General features: G+C 38.0%; 1 protein-coding gene across 2 annotated transcripts in view; it reads right to left on the reverse strand.

The window, feature by feature from the left end:
* Window positions 1–26471, reverse strand: part of SH2D4B (SH2 domain containing 4B) — a 63924-nt gene extending 37453 nt beyond the window's left edge. For both annotated transcript variants that reach the window (XM_068399595.1, XM_068399596.1), the window contains exons 1-4: window positions 26288–26471; window positions 14671–14830; window positions 13417–13564; window positions 3403–3547 (exon numbers count right to left, since the gene is read on the reverse strand). In XM_068399595.1, coding sequence (XP_068255696.1) covers window positions 3403–3547; window positions 13417–13564; window positions 14671–14830; window positions 26288–26471 — 637 coding nt within the window. The remainder of the gene's footprint in view (window positions 1–3402; window positions 3548–13416; window positions 13565–14670; window positions 14831–26287) is intronic.
* Window positions 26472–27383: the final 912 nt, after the last annotated feature.

The raw sequence follows: 27383 nt of genomic DNA on the forward strand, positions 1-27383 counted from the left end.
TGTATGTAAATTCTTAGCTTAGGATGTAAGTTCTCATTTCTCAGTTTCAAAGAATAAGAACTTTGAACAGTGGACTCTTTAAATCAGTCTTTTCCTCTATTCATCTTCTCATTTGTCAACCAATACACTTGCACCACATGTTAAATCACAACTGCCATCTAAAATACCCCAACAAGTATCCATTATATGAAATCAAAGTGTATAATTGCTCTTACAACATCATTTTTTTCCTTTTAGTACTGATTTCTCAAGTTATTCTACATTTGTCATTTAGTATATTAAAAAGCACTAAAATTGTGTATTTCAATTAACACAGCAGTTCTATGGGCTTTTATTGTTATTTGGCACAATCAGGCAAACAGCAGAAGCAAACTGAACCAAACAACAGAAACTAATATTAGCAACACTTTGCTCATTGCCTTGGCAATAAACAGCTGAGGGATAATGTGATGAGGAGAGATGAATCCTCATCACGTTCTAAATTCCATCTACTAAATAAATTAGTAGTGTCATCAATATCATTGCTACATTTGCTCTCCACAATAGCTGCTCTAGCACCGCTGTTCCTCTTCAGTACTGACCCCCCAGCACTGCTGAATATGAAGGGCTGACTTCAAGGATGTAAGACACAAAGGAGCCTGGCCTTGTTCCTAATGGGCAATATGGTTTCCATTGCAGGTGTGTAGAGACAAAAGACATTAATGTTACATCTGCTTGTAACTCTTATGCGTTCATGCATTTATTTATTGCTTAGTTGCTTAGAAAAGACGACAAGTGGATAGCTTTGCGTAACTTGACTACATTTCCTCTCAGTGTCCCAAAGGAATATTTGAAGACAAAATGAAAATATTACCATAAAAAGGAAAAAACCCTGAAGCTGCAATCAAAAGTGAAAAATCTGGTGAACCTGAGGTACTAGTTCATTCCATAGCAATTTCAGATGCTCCCATTTCCAAATATCTGTTATTGCCTGTCTGCTGGAGGTTCTGGTTTCTGTAGCAAAGTTAAGGAAATGGAAGATGTTAATATTCCTCAGGAAGCTCAGTGCAAAGTCTGATGGCATAGTCTAAACCAGCCAGGAACTGGTTTCAGATAAGGCACTAAACACTGCATCTTCATATCTTAAGTTGTCACACCCATTTGCTAATGGAAGAGTTCTAAGCCCTCAAACCAACTGGGACAAATTGAGACACTGAGATAAGCATAAGAGGATAAACAAGGATGTGATACACTCTAGTCATTAGTCTGCAGTTAGTTTAATGCTAAATCAATTACTGATAACAGCATAAACTCTGGCAGCACAGAATTTATAGCAGGCTGCAAAACCCAACTGTGGTGCTGCCAGCTAGAAGGTGCTGAGCTTTTGTTTTGCCACGGCAGCACTATTATTGGTGACCAGGATAGATAGCTTGAAATTATGTGAGCTGCAGTCAGTTGCCCTTTTGATCACAAGCAGACAGGTCTATAGGAATTGAGGCACAGAGACTGAAGGTGATAGAATTCCTTCAGAGCATACAGAATACTCTAAAGGTTACACAAGAAAAAATACTGATAGTAGATTATATCCATCAGCATATGATGCAGTTGAAGTGTTTTGACAGACCAAGAATGCCACTACAGAAATCATGGTCAAAACCTTTCATAGCTTGTTCCTTTCCTCTCTGCCTTCTCCCATAATTCCTCTATTGCATTTCTGATATCTGTCCCTGTACTACCAGCATTCCTTAAGAAAACTGAGACAACAATTTAAAACCTCAGTTACCTCTTTAATGCAATAGTAAGAAAAGGATAGCTTGTTTTAGTGATGTTTATAGTATTTTGTTTTATTGACAATTTCAGTGTAAAGATAGGCTGGATTTTTTGTTTTTAATAACATGGTTGCAAATGTATTTTCTTTCCTTACCTACCATCAAAGAAATGCTAAAGTACATAATACCATCCTCTATGCTAGCTTGCCAGCTGATGCTAATTGACGATGCCACATTTTCTACAAAACTAAGGGGCTATTTTGTCCCCAACTCATTCTGCTCTTAAACCCCCAAAATCCAGAAAGCTAGTTTTCCTTCCCAAATAAATACATACACCTGGATTTAGATAATTCTCCAGGAAATAATTACCTTCTCTTTATTGACAGCGTAATACACAGACATTTTATTGATCAAAAATGAGCGTAGCATGCTATGAGCTTGGAAAATTGCACCAGTGTACCTTATATAGATTTAATTCATGTTGTACAGAATGATTCACTATCACATCAATCTCAAGTAATAGGACTTCAGTAAATAGTCTTCAGGAACTCCTGAACTGATGACTGAAACCATAAAATAAACTCATTGCATATTTTGAAACATTTTTTTACTTCTGTCAGGAAATAACACTACAGCAATATTTGTTTCCTACTTCATGAGGTATTTCATGAAACACATACTGACTATCAGCTCCCTAAAACTCCATTTTCAGTATTAGTTGATTAACCTCTGTGTTATATGTAATTAATACAATACACCCACATGAGCTAAAACTTCCCAATCATTACATTTCCTTTTTCATCAGAGTAAACAAATCACTACAGATGTAGCAGACAAAAAGTATTCTTCCCCCAATAAAAATGCACAAATGTTATTGCAAATGTCCTACTTCTAAAGCCAACTATACAATAGATTCCAGATGGAGTAGATGTACATTTTATTCACAATAACCTATTAAGTCTTATTTACTCATAATGGGGACCTTTACTTACCTACAGTACGTACATATACATATATATAGTAATATATTTATTCTGTTCCTTATAGGCTTTTAAAAATCACTAATGTATTTTTAAATTAATCACAATGACGATATTAATAAAGAATTTCAGGGTGGATAAAAAAGGAACAGCACCTCCAGAGAGCGAGATCATCACCAAAAGGATTTTTTTCAGGGCAACAATCCAAGTATTATTTACTGTAATCTTTTGAAATTAAGTGAGTTTCAGTGCTGATATCATAGCTTGACCCCACCACCATATAGAAGTAATTAAAAAACAGATGAAGACAGATTTTACCTCTTCAGAGACAGCTGAGGACAAGCTGTTGAAATAGCTGTGTCCAGAATTATTATTACTAAGCCAAAACTGTTAATTAATTACATTAGACAAAAATTAATTATCTCAAGTCACTGTACAGGAAAAATTTTCTATAAGGCATTGACATGGATTCTTATTCAGAAAGAAATGTGAAATTGGTAAACTCGCAGTAACTTCTGTTTGTAAGGTCAAGCTGGTAATTTCCTGCGAAATAATACAGCATTTTGCATTGCTTTAGGTAGAAGAGATTTTCAGCAACATCTTTTTCCACTCCACAAGTCTCCTTTTATTTGCTTTTAGAAACACATTGATCCTGTGAAAGTACTTTTACTCACACTGTTCTTCCCACTCCTGGTCATCGTCGCTGTGTTGACTATGCTGCTGAGCTTGCTTGAGGCTCAGATACAACTCTTTTGCTCGGATTTCTTCTTGCTGCTTTATTTGTTCTTCACCCTTTTGTCTTTCCTCCTCTTCTCTTTTCTAGGCAAAATTAAGTAAAACAGAGGTGACTAAAGAGGAGGAATGTGCCAAAAGTTAGGACACTGCTTCAGTTGCTTCTTCCCACAGAGCAGCTGCGTTACCTTGGACAAATCACTGTCTCTTCTAACTGGGTTTCTCACCTATCACAATAGGCTAATAGAAGTCTCCTACCTCTTACGAATTTCTGAAGAAGGTATGTTTTGAGATGCACAGGTATCACATGAATAAGGAACATGTAAGTATCTAAGACCTGAAATCTATATGGAAAACATGTTTTATCACATAGCACCAAAGCCTGTGCTATCCTACAATCCATAAGCAGTGCTCGTTTTAAGCCCACATGTACTCCCATTGGAGATATCATTGTCACTCAAGCAGTATACACATCATCTACAGAATTTGTAGAATTCAGTAACTTACTTCTTGATGTTCTTAGTTTAGCAACTGTGACCATGTGTCATCATAACCACAGAGAATAAAGTTCTCCAAATATGAAGATCATTACATTCTGGAAGAAAAGCCAGATCCTTCAGCACACACCAGTCACTTTGCAAAATGTAGCTACAAGTAACATACAAAAAAGTTCTCTTTCAAGAAGACCTTGAAGGAGAAGAAATTCTAATAAATATTGCCTCTACAGCTGGCCTTCCACACACTATCAATAACACAGGAGCTTGATCAGTGCAGAAACAGGAATCTGTGCCTGTTTTCTAATAAATTTTCCCAGTTTCCTTAGGTAGCAAAGAAGCAGATTTAATTCATTGTTTTATTGAACTCCTCAAAAAACCCCAAAACTGAACTTCATGAAGTGTTATTAATACTATTGAAATAATTTTAATTATGAATAAGAACATTTTTTATTTAATTTTATAATGGAACCAACACTATACCGTTTTGGGTAACAAACTTGGATAAGAATTTTGTTATAAGTCACTGAGTAAAATCACCCTGAATCACTAACCTAGTTACCTAACCTAAACTATAAGTAAGGGAAGCCCAAAGTAGATTGTGAGTTGTTGCAAAATGTTAATCCTACCAAATTTCTAGAGTGAAGCAACTGACATAAAATCTGGTGAAACTCTGCTTTTTACATTTGAGGGAGATCTTTCCGTCTTCCTTAAATAACTTTTGTTTATTAAAGGTCAGAAGTGGGATTTCATAAGATCTTTGCATTTTCCTAACTTTGCTCCCTTTCGGCGAGATTTTAATGTTTCATTGCAATGGGACAAGCAATAGTTCAGAATAGGAAAAAAAAAAAACCAAAAACAAACAAAACAAAAAAAAAAACACCAAAAAAAAACCATGATTACTTTAAACTGGAAAACAATTTTCTCAAATGCACCAAAACGTTCTGCCAATCAGCTGAGCTGATATATTTGAGCAAATGTTTAGCTACAGACTTTGTACTGGTAATTTCCTTTTTATTAAGACACAGTATGATGTAAAGTCTGAAAATTATGTTCAGATAGGATTGCTCCTGCTCTCAAAGGGGAATCAGACATATTTAGGTTCCTTTTCATCATGTCGTCTTTGTGCACTGTGAACTTTGTGGAAGGGCATATTTTCTAAGTTTGAAAACAAACTTTCATCACAGCAGGATTCACAGCATGACCAAAACAATCCATGGTCTATTTTAATAAGTAGTAAGAATATGAGTGGAGAGATTTAAAAAATGGGGCCAAAACCTGACTTCTATTATTCTCTATACTCAGTCTGTGGGTTCAGGAGATGCAAAACTGAGCTTTCATGATGTTGCTCATAATCCTCCCAAAAGTAACTTGCATACCTAATATTTTACACATAGGTTATTCCTGTTCAGTGTTTGAAGATGCTACTTATATGAAAATTCACACTATGTATAAATGTTTTTTATAATTCAGCCTCTTTTTAGGCTGAAAGGGGTTGAACTATCCAAAAGCTATACTAATTTAGTAAAAGTATATATTAATTGGTTAATACTTCTCTACAGTGAATAGGTTGTATTTTATAATATGTTGGAAAAGTACTCATTCAAAGGTTGTCTGTCCTATCTTAACCTGCCAGGGCACAAATACCAAAGCAGCCTGATTATAGTAACATGAACGTCCAAACAATGTTGTTTAATGCCCCTAAAAGGGACTCACACATGTTTTCCCAATGGTGAAAGAGGTATCTAGAATGTCTGTCTCAGAAACAGAAACACACTTTTGGCCACCATGGGGAAGGAAAGGCTTTTTTTTTTCTCTCCTCCTCCTCCCACCTCCAGTTCTCTCTAGCTCCGCAAAAGTTATCTCTTGTTAACCAGAAATCTGGAATTAAAGGAAGACAACTCTAATTCTTTTCAGAAGCAAACGGTGTTGCTGTTTGCAACCTCTAGAAGCTCAGTGAGGGCTAGAAGCAGCAGCAGGAGTCAGGACTGGTTGTTCTGGTCATGGATCACAACAGCACGTTTAAGGAAGAATGACATGTTATATTTGCATGAATATGGAAAATAACAGTGTAAAACCAAGTGTGAATAAACAAGGACAGGTATCTTGAGTTTCACAGGGATGGTTTGCTTAGGAATAGTCAGCCAATTGACACAGCTCTAAATGCTTTTGTCCATTGACAATTCAAAAAGACTGAAAAGAAGTAAGCAATTTAGCAATGACAAGCAACACCATCTTCAGAGTGGGAAAACAGAACAAATGCAAATCTCCACCCTTTGAAAGAATTCAACCACTTTTCTATTTCCCTAAGTAACATAAATCAACATTTCTCCATTTAGCACAGCTGAGCTCCACCAGTTGACATTAGCAGAAGATCTGTCATCTTGGTAATACAACAAATCAAAAGACCTGAAATATTGGGTACCTGGTGCAGAGAATAACAGTTCCATAACACAAATGAGCAGCAATAAATTAGGCTGCTCTTATTATTTCTGAGAGAGAAAAGCCTAGTATTGTTCTTCAGTCTTATATTTTAACGCTAGTATCTTTGATTATTTCTAACATCACCCTCCCATTGTTATCTCCTGAGTCCTAAAAAGATTAGTTGAGTGGACAGTTCATTATTTTTGAAAAGTCAATGCTTCCAGGAAGCACTGATTTCAAAGCCCAGCAGCATCTTCAGAATAAAAAAAAATAAAAAAAAAAATCACCTTCTTACATACCTCATAGACTTAGGGATTCTATATTTCAGTTGCTAGTAAACGGCTTTATTCTCTTCTTGGAAAAAGTATGCAATCAGCTATTCTTTATTCTTATGACGAGAATATTTATTCACTTAGCTTCACTACCTGAAAAATCCAATATATCTAGACTATCTTTTCAGGAAGATGGACAGACACGGGGGTAATCCTGGGTTATCAAAGTGTTTTCTATTCAACACCTCAAACCACAAAGTAAGCTTAATATGGAGGGGGGGAAAATCAATCTCACAGCAGTTTCCCTGAATCACACAAGAGTTTTGTCACAAGTTTGGTTTTTTAATGTAGCTATTGTTGAAGCATTTGTAGTAAAAAATGGAAGTGTTGAAAAAAAAAGGCAAAACAAAACAAAAAAACAACAAATCAGAATTCAGGCAGAGTTTGAGTTCTTAATGGAAAGTGGTAATGTCTACTAAGAAAATTCTACCTTTTTTTTTATTGAGAAAAAGGAGATTTAAGTCAAAGAAGAAACAACAACAACAACAAACCTCAATGCTGGCAGTTGTTTCTGAATTCACAAAACTTTTTCATATCATTTTCCTTTTTAAAGAAGCAGAATTTTTAATTTCATTTTATTAATTCATTATTCAAATTAGCATATGGATGCATGTGTAAGTATATTGTGCAACTCCTTAAAGGTGCGTGAGGAGAAACAACCCTTGTTAGTATGACACAGATAAGAAAAGTCATCCTTCTGTCAAGTACGAGTAAAAAGCATATGTTTGTATTTAAAATGAACAACAACTGAACTTTTCACATTTACTCCACTGGAAGAATACAGCAACCAGTTTATCTGCTTCTCCCTGCAAACCCAATCCTCCACATCAGAGCTGAGAGCGAAGAGCTGTAATAATCTACAAACATCACCTTCTGCCTGACAGTTGAGAGAGGCCATATTCTGTGCCATGACCCTTTCAGCTCTTCCAGAATAATTAGGAAGGTGACAATTCAGTACATAATTGCAAATTACCAAGAAATACCAACCTGCTGCAACAAACCACACTGGCAATCCAATAGGCAACAGTAATCCTCTCCAGCTTTAACTCCGCTGGAGAATTTGAACATGCTAAATGATCTTATCTAGCCTCTGGCAGTTGAGCATTTACCACAAACTTGTTACTTGTTACTGTAAATGTGTGCCTCACAATGTTTGACAGCTTTACTACAGCCAGCTCTAAATAATATTTAGTATTAGCCATGGTTAGCTTCTCCTGTTTCAGTCCAATGCAGATGAGAGAAGATTAGGTCAGCATTTATGTTTTGCTGCAGAAAGATTTAAAAAAATGCACTGAGGAAACTCCAAAATACAACAAAATTTTTTTACAATGAAAAACTGAGCTTCTGCCTGCCATGGCTCTTGGGGTCTCTCTGGGAAGTCTTATGGGATGCAGGGTAGCTGAATGACTGCCGTCCTGCTCAGGGCAAAACCTACAAGATATATTTGCTACAACAGCCCTCTCCAAAGCAAAGGATGCCTGGGATTCCCTCAATGCTTCAGGCTGGCAGGAAGTGTCTTTGGCAGCCCTGATTGCTGTAGCTAGTCAGCTGCATTACAGCTGCTGTGAATCTCCTAAGACCAGTCAGCAACCGCCCCTGAGCCAGGGCAGACATTCAGGCTACCTGCCACAGAGCTGAAAGCACAGCTCGTCTTCAGATCTGAGCCCTTAGGACTCTCCACTCTAAAGAAAGGAACCTGGAAATCCCTGGGTCCCCAGCTCCAGGAGAGCCTGTTCTCAGTAAGGCTGACACAGCAGGCTGAATTCAGAGATTAGCATTCTCCACAAACCCACCTGACAGTTTCCAACAGAGCCGTGAGTGAGTATCAGAAGTATGTCCTAACTCCTTCCCAGTCTTTTTCTGAGAAAATTCTCTCACTTGCCTCAGAAAATAGTGTTTGCAGAGACATTATCTTCTTATCTACTACCAGCGTCTCAAAAGGAACACAGCGTTTCCATCACTTCACTGTGCCTGTATTTGCACAGAGACAAATGTACAAAATGCAGTCACGCTTATGTAGAAGTTACGTTTCAGGCACGGATATGCCCCAGGACATGCTATTCACACATGGCTCACATAGTGAGGTAACAACCTACTCTGGTTCACAAAGACCCTCTTTTAGATGAGGCAGAAAACAAAGCTAAGGACCATTCCTGACTGGGAGAGATTTACTGTACATGCTGGAGCAGACACTGCTTGGGTAACTTGCCACAGATCCAGTGACAATCTATTAAGAGTTTCCTCTGAATCTTAGGGACTCTTGACAGCTTGAATTCCTGATATGTAAACTATCATCATTAGTGGCTCAGCTTTTCCCATTTACCCACAGAAAATATCAGAGGTTTGCTAGTTTTTACTAGCAATCCAGCAGTGCAATCATTACTGATGTCATTGGGGAAAAGATTTTTCTTTAAAATGAAAATCACAGTTCCTCACAAGTAGGATAGAAAACCCTGAAGACCTGGTTCCCAGCAGGAACTAACAGCTGCCTCACTTCCAACGTTGTTTAAGAGACAACTGTATAGAAAAAAGAACTTCTGAACTGTGGTTGCACAAACAAAAACAAAATGAAGTATTACTGAATTACTGTAATTGTGATTGAATGGACCCAACTGAGGCATTTTCAGAATGAACTGAAGCACAGAGCTGAACTTCCAGCTTATTTGCACTTAAAGATAACAGGCCCACTCAAGTGCTTGATGTTTACTTGGAAACAAGAGGTTTTTTCAGATCAAGACAGAATGCTCACTGCTATATCATAAGAAACCCACATTACTAAGTGGAGATAGTGACATTTTACTGTATTCCTAAACTCTACACCTGGCAGCAATTGTCTGAAGAATCAGGTCCACAGCACTTTCAGGCACAGTAAAGCACTCAGACGTGTGTTGAAAGCCCATCCAAGTCAATAGGACTGAAGTGGGTTCTTTCTATTAAGCAAAAGCTGTCCTTATTCAAGATTTCCTGAACTGAAGCACTAATTATTCTGTTCTTCCCTGAAGGTTGATTCTAAACCTGTCATCTTTGATGAGAATGGAAACAGACAGGACATAGAAACTCTTGGATCCACACTTTAAAAAAGCTCACTTACACAATCCCAACTGGAATTAAAGGTCATGAACTTGCATCCAAAAAAAAAAATTGTGGAAGGGAATTATAATGCACTGTTACTCTCTTGTTGCCTATCAAGAGAATAAGGATTATTTCTCCTTAAGTACCACTCTCATTAAAACTCCTACTAAATATTTTTTGATGCATGAAGAAAAATAATGCCCATAAAAGTTTATAGGCAGCTTTTAGTTAACACGTATTTCATCTCCCAAGGAATTTTTAAGAAGCAATCTAGCTTTACTGTCAACTGTGCTTATATTATTAAATTTGGTAGGTATCTGATGTTGTCATACAGATAGAACTTTACTATTAATATTCTCTTGCTTTATGTAGACCACATCAAGAGCAAGCTGAGAGAGTATCTCTCTGTTATTTCTAAATGTAGCTGAAGGATACCACCCACCCCTGGCTGGCTGACACTCATGCCTTTAATTTGCCCTAGCTCTGCACATTGTTCAAGGCTCTTAATGACAGCAACTGATAACAGTAGGAAATCATGCCTATGATCTCATAGCCTTTGTGAATTAGCAAAAGATTAGTGATAGTAATTGGCTCTCTTATTTGTCCTTTGCAATAGGTGCATAAAAGAATAGCTGTCCTTAAACTGCAAAAATAGAGCAGTCAACATTTATATTCTAGCATCATAAATTAAAGGCGTTTCTGCTTAAGAAACACCAAGGAAAGCAATACTTTTCTAATAGCATTGGAAAAGGAAACAGGGATCATCATTCACTTTGATATGTGAGATATCATTTATCTAGTGCAGACAGCCCTAAAGTCCCATGATAGGTCAAGAGGAATAAAAGCGTTTTAAAAAGGAGTGTTTGTGATACAATATGGTTAGAAATTAAACACATCAGCAGAAAGAACAGAGTTTCAATCTCCCAAGTCAAAATGCTTCAAGGGGATGAAGCATTAGCAGAGACTAAACTTTTCATACCCCAGTTTGGAGGCTGCTTTAACATGGTCTGGTCATCATCACAGAAGGATGATTACCAATGCATTAAATATTTTAAACTTGTTAAAGCAGGCTTGCTAACTGATCTGCATTTCATTCCACACCCTGAATCATTCATGAAAAGGTACACTTCTTCATTATTTCAATGATTGCAGTCATACATGTGTAGATTCGTTAATCCATCTTTTTCCCAAGACCTTAGTTCTATTCACTTTTTGTAGTTGGAGGTAGATGCCAGAAACATAACTTACCTATTTTCCTGCCTAGGTACCTTTCCACTCATTCAGTTTGTAAATATTTCATGTACTTCTTCCACTGCACAAAAATAGTTAGAAAAAGAGTAAAATGGAAAGGAGAAGGAAAGCCAAGTGAGCTTAAATAAGCCAGTGGACAGAGAAGTCAACAACTCCCCCATATTAGCCTGTGAGATACGCTTGTCTTTGAAATGCCTTTACTCATTTTAAGCAGTTCTACAGCACTAGTACAAGATCTTCTCTTTCAAGACTAAGTAATAGATAAGCTGCTTTTCTGAGTAGCAAAGGTGTGTTGTTATAGTACCAGAGATCAATCCTGCATTTGGATCTCTGCTAGTGAAACCCTCTGTTAGTCCAAGTCCCTCATAACAGATCTCAAATTATAGACCTAATTGAAGACCTAGGGCTGGAAGTGTAATTAGACTATGTTGTTGTATTAATACAGCAAATGCTGGCAGCACACTCAATAAAAGGGCATTTAAAAAATAATCACTGCATAATACCTTGTTTCCAAACTCATTTTTGAAGCCAAAGAGTTAATTTCTGCTGGGTCTTCTCTTAAAAATTTTGGTCCATTTATTTAAATTTTTGCAAATATTCTCTTCAAATGCTTGATTTAAAGGAAATCATAGGGGGAAAAAAGGTTTCTGTTTCTTTGATAAAGATGTTGGAAACTTTATGAATAGGGCTAGAGAAATCCTGGCCAAAGGTTAGTATTTGAAATTCAAAGTAGAAACTGAACCAAATTCTCATCCCACTTACAGCACCGCAATTCTTGCTCCTACCACGCACACAGTTGGATGGAGGATACCTGCTCACTTCCTGAAAAACAGTGGGAACACAGAACACTATGACATTACCTTTCCATCAATATGAAAATGAGCAGAATTTGATGCCATTCCTTTAAAATTGTATCAACAACTGAAAGTCTAGTTTTCCTTAATAGAAAATTATGACTGCTGGCCACTAAAAGTCTCACAAGTTGCTCACTCTGCTTTTTGAAAAAGTCTCTTTGAAACATAAGACTAACATTGAGCTTGTGGACATTTACCCCATCAAGTGCACTGTAAATCAACCACAGAGATATAAGTGAATAGACCTGTATCGGTCTTTGTTCAAGAGGGCTTTGCTTTCCGGAAAGCAGAGGAAAGAGCGTTTAATTAGTTGCTCTACTCATTATTCATACATTAATAAAGGCACTTGAAAGGTATAGTTTCATTACTCATTGACATCAAATTTCAAAGGCCCTGTTCTCTCCTATGAATTCAAATTAATTGTGCAAAGGTAAATCAGCAGCTTTGTGCAGAGGAGGCTACAGGAACTGCCCTTGCTTTGTGCTACATAACCACCCTCAAACCCCAGTCCCACAGTTTATAGAATGACACGTAACTTGCTGACTCTAGTTTGTAATCAAACCACATAAATTTAACATTGAATTTTTCAGCATTCCTCCCATCACAGAGTGACAAGGGGGGAGTCCATCTGCCCTTTCCACACTTTTAATCACCTTCCCAGGAAAGGAAAAATGACACAGCAAGCTGTCAGCAGGGAAGAGGCGTGTAGACAGAAGTTACTGGATGCAGATCTCCTAGGAGTCATATTTTGCTACAGGCTTTCTCCATGGAAACCCAGCCTCGCCAATCTTGTGCAGTCCCAGAGTGCACATCCCAGACTCAGAAGACTGATGATTTCTCTGCACACTAAACCAATTATATTTTGTTTTCTCATTTCTAAGCAAGTTTTTCTCTTTATAAAGTAATATGAGAAGGATAGATGGAGACCTTCTTTTCCTGTTTAGTTTTCAAATTGTTATTTTCAACAAGAGAAGATGAAAAAAATGTTATTTCAAACAAACATTAAAATACTATAACTAGGCTCATAGAAAATTCATTATGAAGTCAACAGAAATCAGGCAAATGAACTTCTCCCAGCAAAGCCAACTGGACTTTTCCCATATGTTGAGTAGGAGAAGGATCCATCCCTCATTATCTTAAAGTGACAGAATTTTCAAGTTAAACATGTGAACAGCTCATCCAAAATACACAAAATATGTTCAAGCAAACTAACTTAAAATGAGACATTTCACAATTGTACATTTTTCCCCCCAGGATGATTCACTCAGCACAGCTGACTGAACAATTCTGTTAATGTGTGAGCTGAATAACCAGTTTGATTGTCCTGACACTTTTGAATGAGATATGTAATTTTTTTGCATCACTCACCCAGCTGTTCTGGTGAACACTATGTAGCTATTTGTATATTCCAGGATGAAAAATTACAACTCTGTGTTTTAAAGCTTATTAATAAACATGCACTGAAGGTGACAAGGACTTTGAATCTATATAAAAACACTATTAAAAAGGCTAAATTATTCTATGCAAACCTTCAGTTCCTCCTGAATTTTTTCCTCCTCCAATTTGGCAGCTTTCCGATCTTCTATTTCTATTTTCCATTTTTCTGCCACTATTCTGGCTTTTTCTTGAGCCATAGCATCACGGAATTTCTTTGTAATTTCAGCCTCCTTTTGTCTCCTTCAAATAAGAATTTGAAAATAAAATAATTTAAGGCACTGACTGTTTTTTTAAATTGAGGATCAATGATTGCTCACTGGTTGCAACAAATAATTAGCATAAGACTTCATGGAAATATACAAGGAAAGAATTAAAATGTATTTAACAAGAGACCTACCACAAACCAGATTTGAGGAAACTATCCAGAAAGCAGACATTTTTCAGTTTTTGATAAGTGACTAATTAAAATAGTACCTTCAAAATTAGAGAAGTACTTCTTGGATGTCTTTGAGTCATACCCTATATTTTTCCTTCCCTGACTGAAAAAATTTTTCTGTCAGTCTAGCAAAGCACGATTGGGAATTTATTGTCTCTCAAATACCAATGCAAATGTCTGCCAAATTCTTATATGAGATTGTTTATTAGTACTGACAATGTAAAACGAACACAGAGCACAGGTTGAAGCTTTTAATCCCTGCTTAAATTTGCAATCCCTATAAGCAAGAAGAATCTCATATGAAAAGGAATAAAATAGAATAATCTGAAATTTAAGCTGTCACTTGTCAGTGCTGCACTATGAAAGGAAGTGCAGCAGGCAGGTGGCCTACTTCCCAACAGTATCAAGCATTAAAACACTTCTGAATATCTCCCAAAGCTGGAAGAGGCCCTGCTGGAAACACTAGCATAGCACTTCATGTAATCAGTTTCTGAACTGCTGGGATAAGAACTAATACAAGCAACATGCAAATAAAACCAATTTCAAAAAGGATTTTATGTACCAAACCTCCACTGTGGCACGGATGTGTGATACAACAGACATTTCTAATTTAATCATCTGAAAAACAGATTGTTTCATTTTTATTTATTTACAAACAGGTCAATGGTTTAGCAAATTTCCCAAAAGAAAAACTGCTTCACTTTTTTTGTGAAAGAAGGTTTTTGTTTTTCTCCATTCAATAAAAATAAAATTACATTTTTCATGTGCTGAAAAATTGCCAAAACAAGTGAAAACAAATGGTCACAAAACATACTTACCAGTTTTACCCACCATTACCTGCTGCCTTTCTACAAGGCCATGTCTCTCATTATGCCAAGTGGACCCTGAATTCAGATTCTTAAATCCTCACCATAGTTCTTCTGCCTCCTTCTGTGCTTGTTGCCTGGCTCGCTCTGCTATTAGCTCCTCTGATATCTGTTCGTACGGCTTGTCACCTGGGGCTTCTCCCATGACCCAGACCCAGACCTCACCATCCTTCCCACGTAGCCATTGCACATGTTTGCCATTACCTGCAACAGCCAGCAAGAACAAACCAAAAATATAAATACTGGCTCAAATTCTTATGTAAATATAGATGAAGAGATGGGAAATCTGCAATTTAGAAACATTAAGCTTGCAATTTACAAGTCAGAATAACACATTACTAACAGGTCAGATTTGCCCAATCTACTATGCTGGGGGCGGGGAAAAAAAAAAAAAAGGGTTTGTACACTCCAGATCACACAACCTTTAAAGATTCACTGTCCCACAAAAATAAGGAATTATTAATTCTGACATGCATTCCCAGCGTTTAGGTATTATGATCCCCTTTTAACTGTTTTAACCATTTTCTTGCTTCACTCAGCAAGGAATGAATGAAGAGAATGGAAAAAGAGACGGAACGACAACAATAACCAGTGGCATTATGTGACTAGCAATGTTTCAGCACACAGAGAATGTTGAGCATACAGAGACTTCATCGGAACTCTGCAAAAAATCCAGGAATTTCCTGTTCCCACTGTGTGAAGGAGGGGTTTCAGAAAGCCTGCATACTCAGTACACCACTCAACACTGCAGAGGTTCTTCTGTTCAGGTAGGCAATTGAAAGGGATTAAGTTTCTGGTTCAGTTTTCATGAAAGACACCATGCAAAAATCTACAGTTACTGTGTTGACAGAGTGATTTTAAAAACACCAAAACAGCCGAATGCTCTTTACAAAATAGACGACATTTGATGAACCTTCATGTCCAAGAATCAAATGTAGGATTCCTGCTGACTACAAAGGGAACCAGATTAGATCCTATCTGAATACATTTCCATAGTTACATACACTACCTGACTTAGTGTGGTTTGGTCTTTTCCTTCTGTTTTTCTATGTGTGACTCACAGATATTTTATGCATTTTAGAGGTTCATAATAAGGAATTGGTAGAAACACCTCTTATGCATCCATTTTTATGTTTTATTTTTTGCAAATTTGTTGAAACTCTTCTTCACAAAAGGAGATTCCACCACAAAGACCGTTGCCAAGACAGACAATGGATTTATTTTAAAGAATGCAGACTAAAAGGCCATAAAGGCTCGGCAGTTCATCTCACTTCCTGTATATTACAGTCCACTAGATTTCACCCTCTTACCCAAATATTGAGGTTAGTAAATTGCGTGTCACCACATAGCTTCTAAAGGGCATCTTGTCTCATTTGAAAACGTGAGAAAATGGACAGTCTGCCATTTTCCTAGGTAGTTTTTCCTCTGCTGTTCCCATAAGAGTTAAAAGAAACCTGGTCCTATTTGAATGGCCAGTCTTTGCTTCCACTCTTTCTACCTGTTTCTTTACTAGCCTTCAACTACATGTTGTTCTGTGATAGGACAGTATCCATTTAACCAGATTAAGTTTCTCCATGCACAATCAATAAAGTGTTTTTGACATCCCAGACTGAAGAGAGAAAACTGCAGGAGGGAACAAAGCGAGGCTGTTGACAGCAGGCAGTGCCAGTGCCAGCCCACACTCACAAGTATTGACTATACAAACTGAAGGCTACAAACATATCAGATCTCTCAATGAAAGCTAATATTCTATATCAAATTTGAAATGTGATTTATAAGAATTCCCAATGTTGGCCTAATGGTGCTGCCTTCAAGAGGAGGTGGGAATTTAAACTAATAATGTTTTTCTTCAATAACTCTCAAAAGCATTTGCTCTTTCACAGTCTATCAGATTACGTCTCAGGTTATAAATGTGAATGTATTTTATTGTAGTTCCTATCTTGTATATTTCTGTGTTCCTGTCAGCACAACATTTACGTTGTATTTTGTAGATACAGCATTTGAACACCATCTGCCAAGAACTGACTGGCCGTATCAGTATTTGACCGCAAGGTTTTAATCTACTGCGGTTCATGGTAAAGTATCTTGAGAAGTATGGAATGATTTCCCAGGAGAACTGATCCCACAGAACCAATGGCAGCTTTTGTCTTAAAAGCAGCCCATGTCCTCTTTCCTGGGAGGAATCTGGATATCCTAGTTGTTCCCTTTGCTTAGCACTTCAAAGAAAACATTGCAAACAACATGCCTCATGTTAATTTATTTGTATCATAACCGGTAGATACCAAATACTTCTACTATTCTGAGACAACTTCATTACTTCTGCTCATTTATGTGCTTACCAGGGAAAGAGAATTAAAAAAACCCTTTTCAGGTAAGCAGACAAGTTTTATCTTTGCTTCTTTCCAGATTTTCTGTACCAAAGAGTTATTAATATGCTTCTCAGAAGCACAACTTATCCATTACTACCCAGCCCCATAAAACAAATAGTTGATTTGTAGACGTGTCTTGAGAAATTGTTGTTTCCTCCTTTTAGACCAATGGATCTGTCTTCTAAAGCTATAGACATTAGATGTATAAACACTTCTGAAAACATCAGTATAAAATATTGTTGGTTCAGCACTAACTACTGTATACTACAGCACAGCATACTACTGTATGTGCATCCATAGTTCAAGTCAACAGACAACAGCAGTGTCAAACAACCTGGCAATTTTAAGCTTCAACATTGAACATACTGCCACGTGTACAGTTTTAAAACAATTCAACTTGAGCACACCTGCCTTTATTCAGGTTTTTCTTTAGAACAAGAGACGATCTTTTTCACATCCAACCACCCTTTCTATTTTACTTCAAGAAATAACTCCCATGCAAATCTTCCCTTAAACCTACGCTCCCATAAAGTTGGAGATGGGCTTTACTGTACAACCTGATCTAAAACTTGGTAGTTCCTTAGTGCAGAACAACATTCAAAAATGAGTGTGCAGGAAAATAAATAAGCAGCTCAGTGAGAAAATGTGGCACTCTGAAAATGGCATTTCTGCCATACAAAAAGTCTTTGCAGCCTGCAGAATCAAGTTCACAGTGGTCAGTGTCAGCTCTTCTACGCTAATGATACCAGGCTTGCACTTTTAAACTGTAGAACCAATTGCAAGATCTGAGCTGAAAATACAGAAAATTATTTTTCTTAATATTTTTAGGAAAGTACCGTTGTCTGCTTTGTAAGCAGAGAATTACCACCACTGAGGGCTGATTATAATAAAATAATTTCTGCTTTAAGATGCCTCTCAAGTATTAAATTTTTCTGCAAAATAAGATATTTTGTTAACACACTATTTCGAAATGACACGGGAAAAAAAAGAAATAGAAAAATTCAGCTAAATCTAAAAGAAAGAGACATGGCCTGACTAAAAAAATTTGAAATCTACGTGAGAAAGATGCAAGGAAACTTCATGTTTCCTGTTCAGAAGCAGGCTTCTGAGCCCAGTCACAAAGCCTAATGCAGAGTCAGGAGATAAAAATTAAATCTCTTGAGTCCCAGTCTCGTGCCTTTACCACAAAAGTACTTTTCTTTTCCTGGAGAGACTGTGACAGGCTGCAAATAATTACCATTAGGAAGTAGTGGACATCAAAATTAGTCTGGATTGGAGTAGAAATGAAAGTGTTTTAGAAACAAACACTGCTTTATCAGGAAAATGTACTGAATAATGTACCAAGTCTTTTCCAGCTCTACTCTTCAGACAAACGATTTATCAGCTGTAGTATTCTACCTGTTTTTTTTTTTTTTTTTGTCTAAAACAACTCTGTAGCACTACAAGAAGACAACATTAATTCTTGCCGTTCTTTTCACCTGTAGCTCCTTCATGAATTAGTATCTCCCATGGAGTTGCCCTAAACCTACATCTATCCTGCTTTGAGACCAGTAAATTGGTTTCTGCGTTTTGCTTCTTACTCCAGACAAATGCAAAATCAGGTATCTCAAATTTGCAGTACAAAGGGATCACAGTGAAAACTTTCTTGGAGACCTACAGCCTGAACCAAGAGCAACACAAATTTGCATGTATAAACACACACAATCAAAAATAAGACCAAACCATGTTTTCTATTTGTTTGTGTTTATGCAGTCAATTCTGTAATAGTAATGAAAGTATAAAACAATGCCCTAGAGAGCAACAGTAAACTCAAGGTGCTCACCTATAAGAATTATTAGTCCCTACCAGCAGCACTACTAATCATACACACACACAGAGCTGGAGTGCAACTGTGAGTTGTGTTGTACGGCACCACAGGCTGCTCTTGGCCTTTGTGCTACCCTAAGGAAGTCCCCGGTGTAGGCAGGGTATCATTACTGCCATGGCTGAATGCTGCCAGAATATAAGAACACTGCCAACCACCTTGGGAGAGAGACACAAATGGCCCCTGAAGGTGCCTGGGAGGGGGAATCCTGGCTGCGCGCAATGTGCAGCCTAAATCAGGCTTCAATTCCAATCAGCTCAGACTTCCACATTGCGACTAAGGCTTAAAACAAATGGAGTTACACAAAGGAGAACTGGGCCTTATACTGCCTCTGCTAAGCAGGACAGAGGAGCAGAACCACAGACTGGGTTTGGGGATTTTATGGGTTTTGGTTTCTGGGGGTTGTTTTTTGTGGTTTTGGGTTTTATCTGGCTTCATTTTCACACATGCTTCTAATTAGAAGTGCTTTAAAAATAACAGTAATCAGAGCAAATTGAATACTGCTGGAGTCAGCTTCTTCGTCACTGCTTTAACAGTTACAGCATCCCCAACAATTCCCATTTGTGATCCATCTCCAGTGTTTATGAGGGAACTACTCCAAGGACCACCAGAGGCCTGATTTGGTGTCACCTCCCGGCTGTGCTGTCACTTAGCCACAGTCTGCCTGCTTAGTCCAGCAAAATGATAGTGCCAGTAACCCTGACTGCCTTTCTATTGCAGGGAATATTACAGGCTATGTCAAGTGTAAATTCAGAAAATTATAAGATCACTGATTTATAATCTCAGAAACATGGAATGGCATTCAAAGCCTGCTGAAACTTTCTCAAAAGGGCCTGCTATTTCCCTGAACAGTCTTTTTTTCTCTGAGGTTGCGCTTCCCACCCTAGTTCTCCTGCTTGGAAGCTACAGATCTCTGCAACAGCAATTGACTCTCCTTCCTCACTCAGAGGAAAGCTTTGTCATACAAATATCTTTTGACTCTCTTTAGAATATTCCTTTCCTTTCCTCTTTCTGCACTAGAAAAAGGATCCTGAATTTTATTCTGCATTTGAAATAGGCTGCATGAGCATCCACTGCTAACATCAAGCTGATCAGCCTGATCTACTTTTGTCATTCAGAGATAAGTCATAGCTTGGGGAGTTTGGTGTGTTTGTAGGGTTGGGGCTTTTTTTTGTTCTTTTGGAGTTTACATATCTGGTATACTTTGGTCTAAGCACAATGTGTTTTACATGAGATTATACCCTTGGCTTTCCAAGCAAACGATTTTTATGGCTTCTTTAAAGTAGAAGCTTGAATTTTGATAGCCTGCAGGGTAGATGAGGTTCCAGTCAAGAGTTTCATTAGCTGCAGGACACGTGTTAGAAACACATTGATTAGGATCAAAATGAGAATGCAAGCTTTAGGCTCTTCTCAGTTCCTTGAGCTTACCCAGTACAAGTATTTAATTTAATTATATTTCTTTTTTATGCAAACAAATGTACACACATAATTTCACTTTGTTCTAAGGAGAAAACCTAGGAAATTACTGTGAATGTTTCTGAGAGTGTTCAAAGGACAGAATGCACTTTTCCAAACATTAACTACCATAAATCCATTAAAATGCATACAGAATAATTAGGTGGTAGTGATGAAAGTAATGAAAATAACATAAACCCACAATAAACTGAAGATCTGCTATAATTAATTCTGTGGTCTGCCCCTGCTAATAGTCATAGGACCATGAAACCCCCTTTTCCAAGAATACATTCAAAAAAACCAGCCACTTCAATTCTTGTAACAACAAGAAAATGGGGGGAAAAACTCTGAACTTCTCGAGCATCCTCCCATTTCAGTTTACACACCCTCCAATTTCAACAGTGTTGTGTGCCTTTCTATTTAAAGGAGCATTTGCAGAGGGAGAAAGAAATTCAGCTGATTTACATTCATATACCAGTAAGGGTTGTGGGATCTCAGCATTGCTGAAAAATCATCCTTCATGGCTCTCCAGCTGCTTCCTGATCATATAACAAACTCAACCTTCTGCTTATGGAATTACAGCCTGTTACCATGGAAATAATGATGCTGCAATATACCCCTGCAGGATCAAATAAAGGAAGGGTGACTGCAAGAGAGCAAACACTAAGGGAGGAAACAGTTACTCAAATAAGACGATGCTAATTAACAAATGTAGCAAAGATAACTGTACATAACACTCAAAGGTAAGTGGGCTTGTATTATCACATGGTATGTATACATGCAATATGTATACATAGGTTTGCATATTGTAAACCAAAAAAAGAAGGGGGGGAAAAAAAAAAAGAGAAATACGGAAATAAAGTAGTATTCACGTGGTCTCTATCTAGTATGTCCCCGGTAATTCTTGGCTCCCTGGCCCAGGCACGCTGTTACAGACAACAACTTTGTAATTTGCCCACTTTCAACTGGGAAATAACATTCAGAACTCATTCTTAAAAACATCGTTCTAACTCTGTGTACAGTCTAGATGTAGTCTCTTATCTGTCCATTTTAATGACCTGTAATCAGCAGAAAAATGCAGATACACAGACCAAAGTCAAAGGTTGTAAAATCATTCACATCAGTATCATTCTTTTTTTTTTCTTGATTAAAAAAATCTACTCAAGAACACAGCATTGTAGTTTCTGATTCCTTATCCCAAGTGCCTCTTGTAACAAGTAAAAGCTGTATGCAGGGCTCAGTTTCTCACACAGAGCTATCACAAAGCATCCAAGTTTTCCCACTGCTGTTGAATAAACAAAAACAAGTCTGTGTGGCTGTTTCAGGGTCTGCTGGAAACTCAAAGCAGAAGGATAAGGGTTCTCCATCACAGAATGAACAGAAAACTATGGATCACTTTCTGCACCAGACTCCCCTACTTAATGCAGCATGGCAGGTTTGCATCAACTCCTTTTATCAGGCACATAAGACCACAAAAGCAGGGAGAACTATACCACTACAGTGAGATTGTCTAGGACCACAGCACACGAGTGGACTTGAAGGTTAATGAACAACCATCAGTGTTTGGCTAAATCCACTGCTGAGTTGAATACATTGAGTTTTCCCATATTTCCAAATCCTGCTATCAAAACCTAGTGCCTCTGTCCTTGAATGTTTTAGTCATTTATACTAAAAACTGGCAAAATCAGCAAAGAAATATTGAATTAGCTTGGGCAAATCCTATTCTCCCCTTGGTCGCAGTACTGCTTTCTTTCCATATCAAGTATTCATGAGCTTGAGGATAGTCACAACCTCGTATCTTCACCAGAGCACTAGTATGTCCAAGAAAGCCCATTTAACACCATTGTGTCCAGACAGGCTGAGGAACACAGTGCCGCAGAGAAACACAGGAATGCTCTCCATGCTAGTAGCTCAATTAAGCCAGTAGCCTCTCTCAGAAATCTGCTGATGCCGGATGCTTCAGACAACAGGAGTGCTGAGGACCACACACATGCAAGAGAAACCTCCAGTGTGATAAGGCCCAGGTAGCCAGCAATATTGTGCTCTTTTCTGCAAAACAGAGAAGTCAGCTGCAGGGCAGGATATGAGACTAAAAAGCACAGACTTACGGCTAATCCTAGGAGGGAAGAGAAGTCCCTCTGGATTTGTTCCATCTGGTACATATTCAGGTCATAGGGCGGTTGGAGGTCTCTTTCTAGCTCCAGGTTCAGCGAAGTGAACAGACAGTTTAGAAGCTGCTGTTTAACCACACCTCAGTACACAGCCACACTGAGCATGACCTCTGAGCAGCGGAGTTCTGGCCCCAAGGTACACAGTACTAACAAAAACGTATCATATCGCAAGCTGCTATACATGTTGTGAGTGTTACTTTAACGCTTTTCCAATGACTTCAAATTAGTTGGCTCAGTCCTCTAATAAAAATTATTCTCACTAATGTTCTCCTGTTACTTTTTCAGTTGTATCTGAATTGGAAAGAAAAGACAGGGCTCTGCAGAATTCGAGACCACATACAGCCAGAAATTTCAGAAATACGCAAGTCTGATGTCTCTGGTTAGACTCATATCCAACAATACAGAGAAAGAGACAATGAACACAGCCAGGAGCACGTCTCTGTAGGAGATAAAATCTTAGCTAAGCATTACCAGGGTGTGTAGAGGCCATAGTATAAACGAAGAATACATTTCTGAGTTCAAAAACATAGAAAAAAATGTCACTGCACGTACACCCACTCACCCTTCATACACACACTGAAACACACGCCCACTCACTGGCCTTCACATGTGACACTGATGTATCCTCCAACCACCCACTTGTGATATTTGAAATACTTGCTTCCAAATGGCTTCATCTGTTCTCTAATGATTTTCTAACACAAATGCCATTTAGATAAAGAAATTATTTTCTAGCCAAGCTGTGATAAGCCTACCTAATTTTCTCCCAGCTACTCTTGTTAAGGACAGGTAAATAAGAGTGTTTACAAATAGCTCCTGTCTGAACATCATGAGCTGCAGTTCACAGTGAATAAATGTCAGAATAAGCAGCAGCAGACCAGCACCGTCTTCCCTCCCATATGGCTGTCCTTCAGCTACCTAATGCTCGATAGTTTTTGAGATCTCATTTGGGGTATACTGACAGCTCTGGATACTGCATCAGAGTCAAAATCCAAACAGGCAGAGTCCTTTGCTTACTCCCAACTCGGCTATACTGCTTAAGGGGCTCCTGACTAATCAAATAAATACCTTTCTTTCCAAATTGTAATGCCGCCTGTCAGTCTACTCTCAGCAAATCTCAAAGGGATCTAGAAATTTTGAGGAGACTTCCCCTAGTGATTTAAGCACAATAAGAAAAGGCAACCTGTTTTATTACAATGAAAATATGTTCCTGAAAGGTCTGCCCAGGAGTAATTTGTAAATGAACTGGAGATGGATCTCCAAGAATGCAACTCACTTGTGAAGCTATTCCAGTACAAGTCAGCATTCATGATTTAATTAAAGCTACGAAATACTTCATTTTTACATTGAATAAGTTCACTAAATGCAGTTTTGGGAGGATCCAAATGATGCTCAAATTCTGCTAATATTTTTAGGCAAGGTACAAATGTAGGCTAGGTACAAACAGCAGAAACAGGAACAGTTTATTCAGTATCTTCTAAAGGGAAAATTTCATTCTGAAGTGACGTTTATGTATTGCTCCCTTTTAGACATCAATCTGTGTTTTTAAAATGGAAGGAAATTAAAACTGTTGAATAATCTGAAAACATTTCATTCACTCCCAAAGTAAAATAATTTCTTTAACATTGACTCACTGACTGTATAGTTAATGACCAGCATGCCTGAAAGATGGAAGTTCTCTTTTGTAACTCTAGCCCACAATGGTTCATGGAAGTCCAAATATGTTTTCAGCAGAACCAAATGCCTGACTTGCAAATCTAATTCTAATAGTCCTCTCTACAAAAAATCGGTAAGATCAGTTCTTTAGTACAGTTCTGAAGGAAGCAGAAAGTTTCTAACAGTGGCAAAAGTCAAACCTAAGCAATACCTTAAATTGGAAATTTAAGAAGGTAAAATGGAAATGGGCTATTATGAAATTTAAATCTGTGTGTATTTGTGAATACTTTTGTTAGAGCAAATACAATCTATAGGTTACTCTGCTGCTCTCCTTTCTCTTATTCTTTATAAATCAGAAAATTAATTACCCAGAAAATGGTCTCCTGCAGTAGGAAGCTGAACAGGTTTAATGTATAATTTATATATGGAAATGCAGGTGTTAACGCTGTGACAAATGATCACATAAATATTTTTGCAGTTAGAATTTTCTGCATCTGTCTTCCTCAAAGAATGAACATAATACAGATTACCTCAATGATAAAATGTTGTTTTGGTACGTGGAGTTGAACTGCGTTTTTAGTTTTTTCTCAGCTACAAACCAATCAAAATGAACAAGGTTTTTGTGCTGTATGAGAAAAGCTATTTTGATGCTATCCCTCTTAGGAGAGCACCATCCACAAGAAGAACACTAACATGAAGAAAATAGAAATTAAACAGAATGAGGTTTTCCAACATCCACCTTGCCATTTGTGAGGGGATATTTAAACTGATTAGGTGTTCTGAACATTCCCCTTTTATTTTAAGGCTAAAATTGTAACTTACTCTGGAGTCATTTCACAAAGGCCTTTGCTTTAAGTGACACTTGGAAACTAGTTTTGCTTTGAAACATTTCTTTAATAATAGTCTTTGAATTGTTAACTTTCTAATGGGCACTTTGTAGGGTTCAGAGGGTCTAAACTTTTTAAGAAGTCTGACAATTGAATCCAATAATCTATCTGTATTGAGGCGCTCCAAGCAAAGCTTTCTACCATGGGTGTGTTAAGATGAGCAACACTTTAAACACTGACTGCAGAGTCACATAACTATTAGAGCACTTTCTCAAAATCAGCTGCCCAAAATTATTAGAAATTTTGAATATTCAAGGTCTAATAGATTTAAAGATAGGATAAGATCTTTGGCATTTCACATAGAGAGTGTTTGACACATCTCTGTGACATTTCCTTGTTGAGTGAAGAATCACTGCAACTACATTTCCAAGATGAAAATGTTTTCTATCTTGCATCAGCCTAACAAACTTCATCTTGTGAATGGGGAAAGAGTTGGAAGCCACTGGTTCAGAGAAGAGAGCAAGGAAATAAGTATTTCTATTTATTCCAAACCACTTGGACCCAAGACCAGACACCTGGAAATGACATTTGTAGAAGTTATTTTTTGATGTTTTTTTCCATGATTTTGCTTATTTGCTTTTTAAGTCCACACACACATTTAGCATCTGTAACAGCCTGTGGAAGGAGATCCATAGTTTAACTACGTTGCATGAAAACACAGTTCTCTTTCTTGTTTTGGTTGCTGGTTTGTTTTACATGCTTGCCCAGCTATTCTATTCCCTAGGCATAATCTTTTAGAGAGTGTTTACTAATACAGTTAGAAATTTAGTCTCATATGGTATGGCTGTTCAGATGTCACATCTTATTCACAAATAGCCCTTCATAAACAAGCTCAAATTCATGAATTTATCTCCTATTCCAGCCACTTGTAAACATTTAATGCCAAGTCAAGAAACCTCAACAGCACAGGCCAGACTGCCTTTTGCTTGACTGAGGGGAAAGGGTGGGAATGGTAAGTGAAGAAAAAAGCCTTAGGAGTGGAGGGGAAACTTGGTCATGGTACATCTGTTACCTCTGAGAGAATAGGAGCACTGACTCCTGACAGAAAGAGGCACTTCAAAACTACTCCCCTGGAGAAAGAACCAGCCTTGAGACAAGGAGCAGGAACATGGTGCTTTTGCTGCCCCAGACTGTCTTTTTGCATACGGGCACAGCTGGCACCCTTCCTTGTAATCTCTTGCAGGTGCGTGCTGCACCATAGCCAGTTGCACACCCACCATCCCCAGCTCTTAAGTATAGAAGGAGGTCACAAATCTTACTCTGTTTGCGCCTTGCTGTCTTTCTCAGCATGGCCTCCTCCATTCGTGCTTTTTCTTCCCTCTCCTTCCAGCGCCTCAGCTGCTCTTCTCTCATTTTGTAGAACAAGATCTGCTTTTGCTCTTCATTCAGCTCTGCCAGGAGCTCAGGGTCAATATACATATCACGCAAAATTTGCTGCAGCATGACGACTCCAAAAAAAGAAAGAGATAAACCTGCTTCCAGTTATAGTCACTACAGTGACAAAACCCCACTGATGGCACTCCAGAAAGCAACCTGCAGCAAAGGAGCTCTCCCACGCCTGCCTGCCCAGGAAAAGTTTGATTCTTGCTCTGGCTCTCTTGGTGCAGGCATATTCTGCTCCTTGTCTCTTACAGGGACAGAGTTCTCTGCTTATCTCATCCTCCAAAGGCACGGACAGGTGTCAAGTGAAAGTAAGGGGAGGAACAGACAAAGATAAGGAAAAAAAAAATGAAAAGGCCAGGAGAAAAAAAAAAGTCACTTCAGTGCTCCTGACTGCAAGCTGGTCAAAATAAGGGATTCCTGATTGAACCCATCAGCTTTGCAGAAGGAAATTCAATGTAGAGAAAGTCTCAGACTTTCAGCTCAAGTGGTTCACTTGAGCAGCAATACACTCCCAAGGGTGTAAGTGTTGCCCAGGGGTTTAAAGTGATGTCATGGTTAAAGGTATCACCTACACCAACAATATCTATGTCACTTTGGGAACTGATCTCTTCTGATAAGAGAGGAGAAACGAGTTTGCATATTATTTCCCAGTCTAGCCTGTCAACTAGTCTCAACAGGGTAGGTCCTATTAGAGGTCCTATTTACCTGGTGTTGACAAATATTGTCATGCAGCAAACAGATTAAAATGCCTTTAAAATTAAAAGCAGATGTAACAAAAGCCACAAGAATCTTGTTATCACTTTATAAATAGTAAATTAATATTAAACAAGTTCTCAGCAGTTCATGCAGACTATGCAAGTCCTGATGTTCATTCCCACTGCATGATGTTTACACAGGAATGAAGAGCAAAAGGAGATCAGTATTTTCTCACAAGAAACTTGCTTTATAGATAGGTATCTGTCAAACTCTCAT

The sequence above is a fragment of the Nyctibius grandis genome, chromosome 4 (genome assembly GCF_013368605.1).
Source record: "Nyctibius grandis isolate bNycGra1 chromosome 4, bNycGra1.pri, whole genome shotgun sequence".
Classification (NCBI taxonomy): Eukaryota; Metazoa; Chordata; class Aves; order Nyctibiiformes; family Nyctibiidae; genus Nyctibius; species Nyctibius grandis.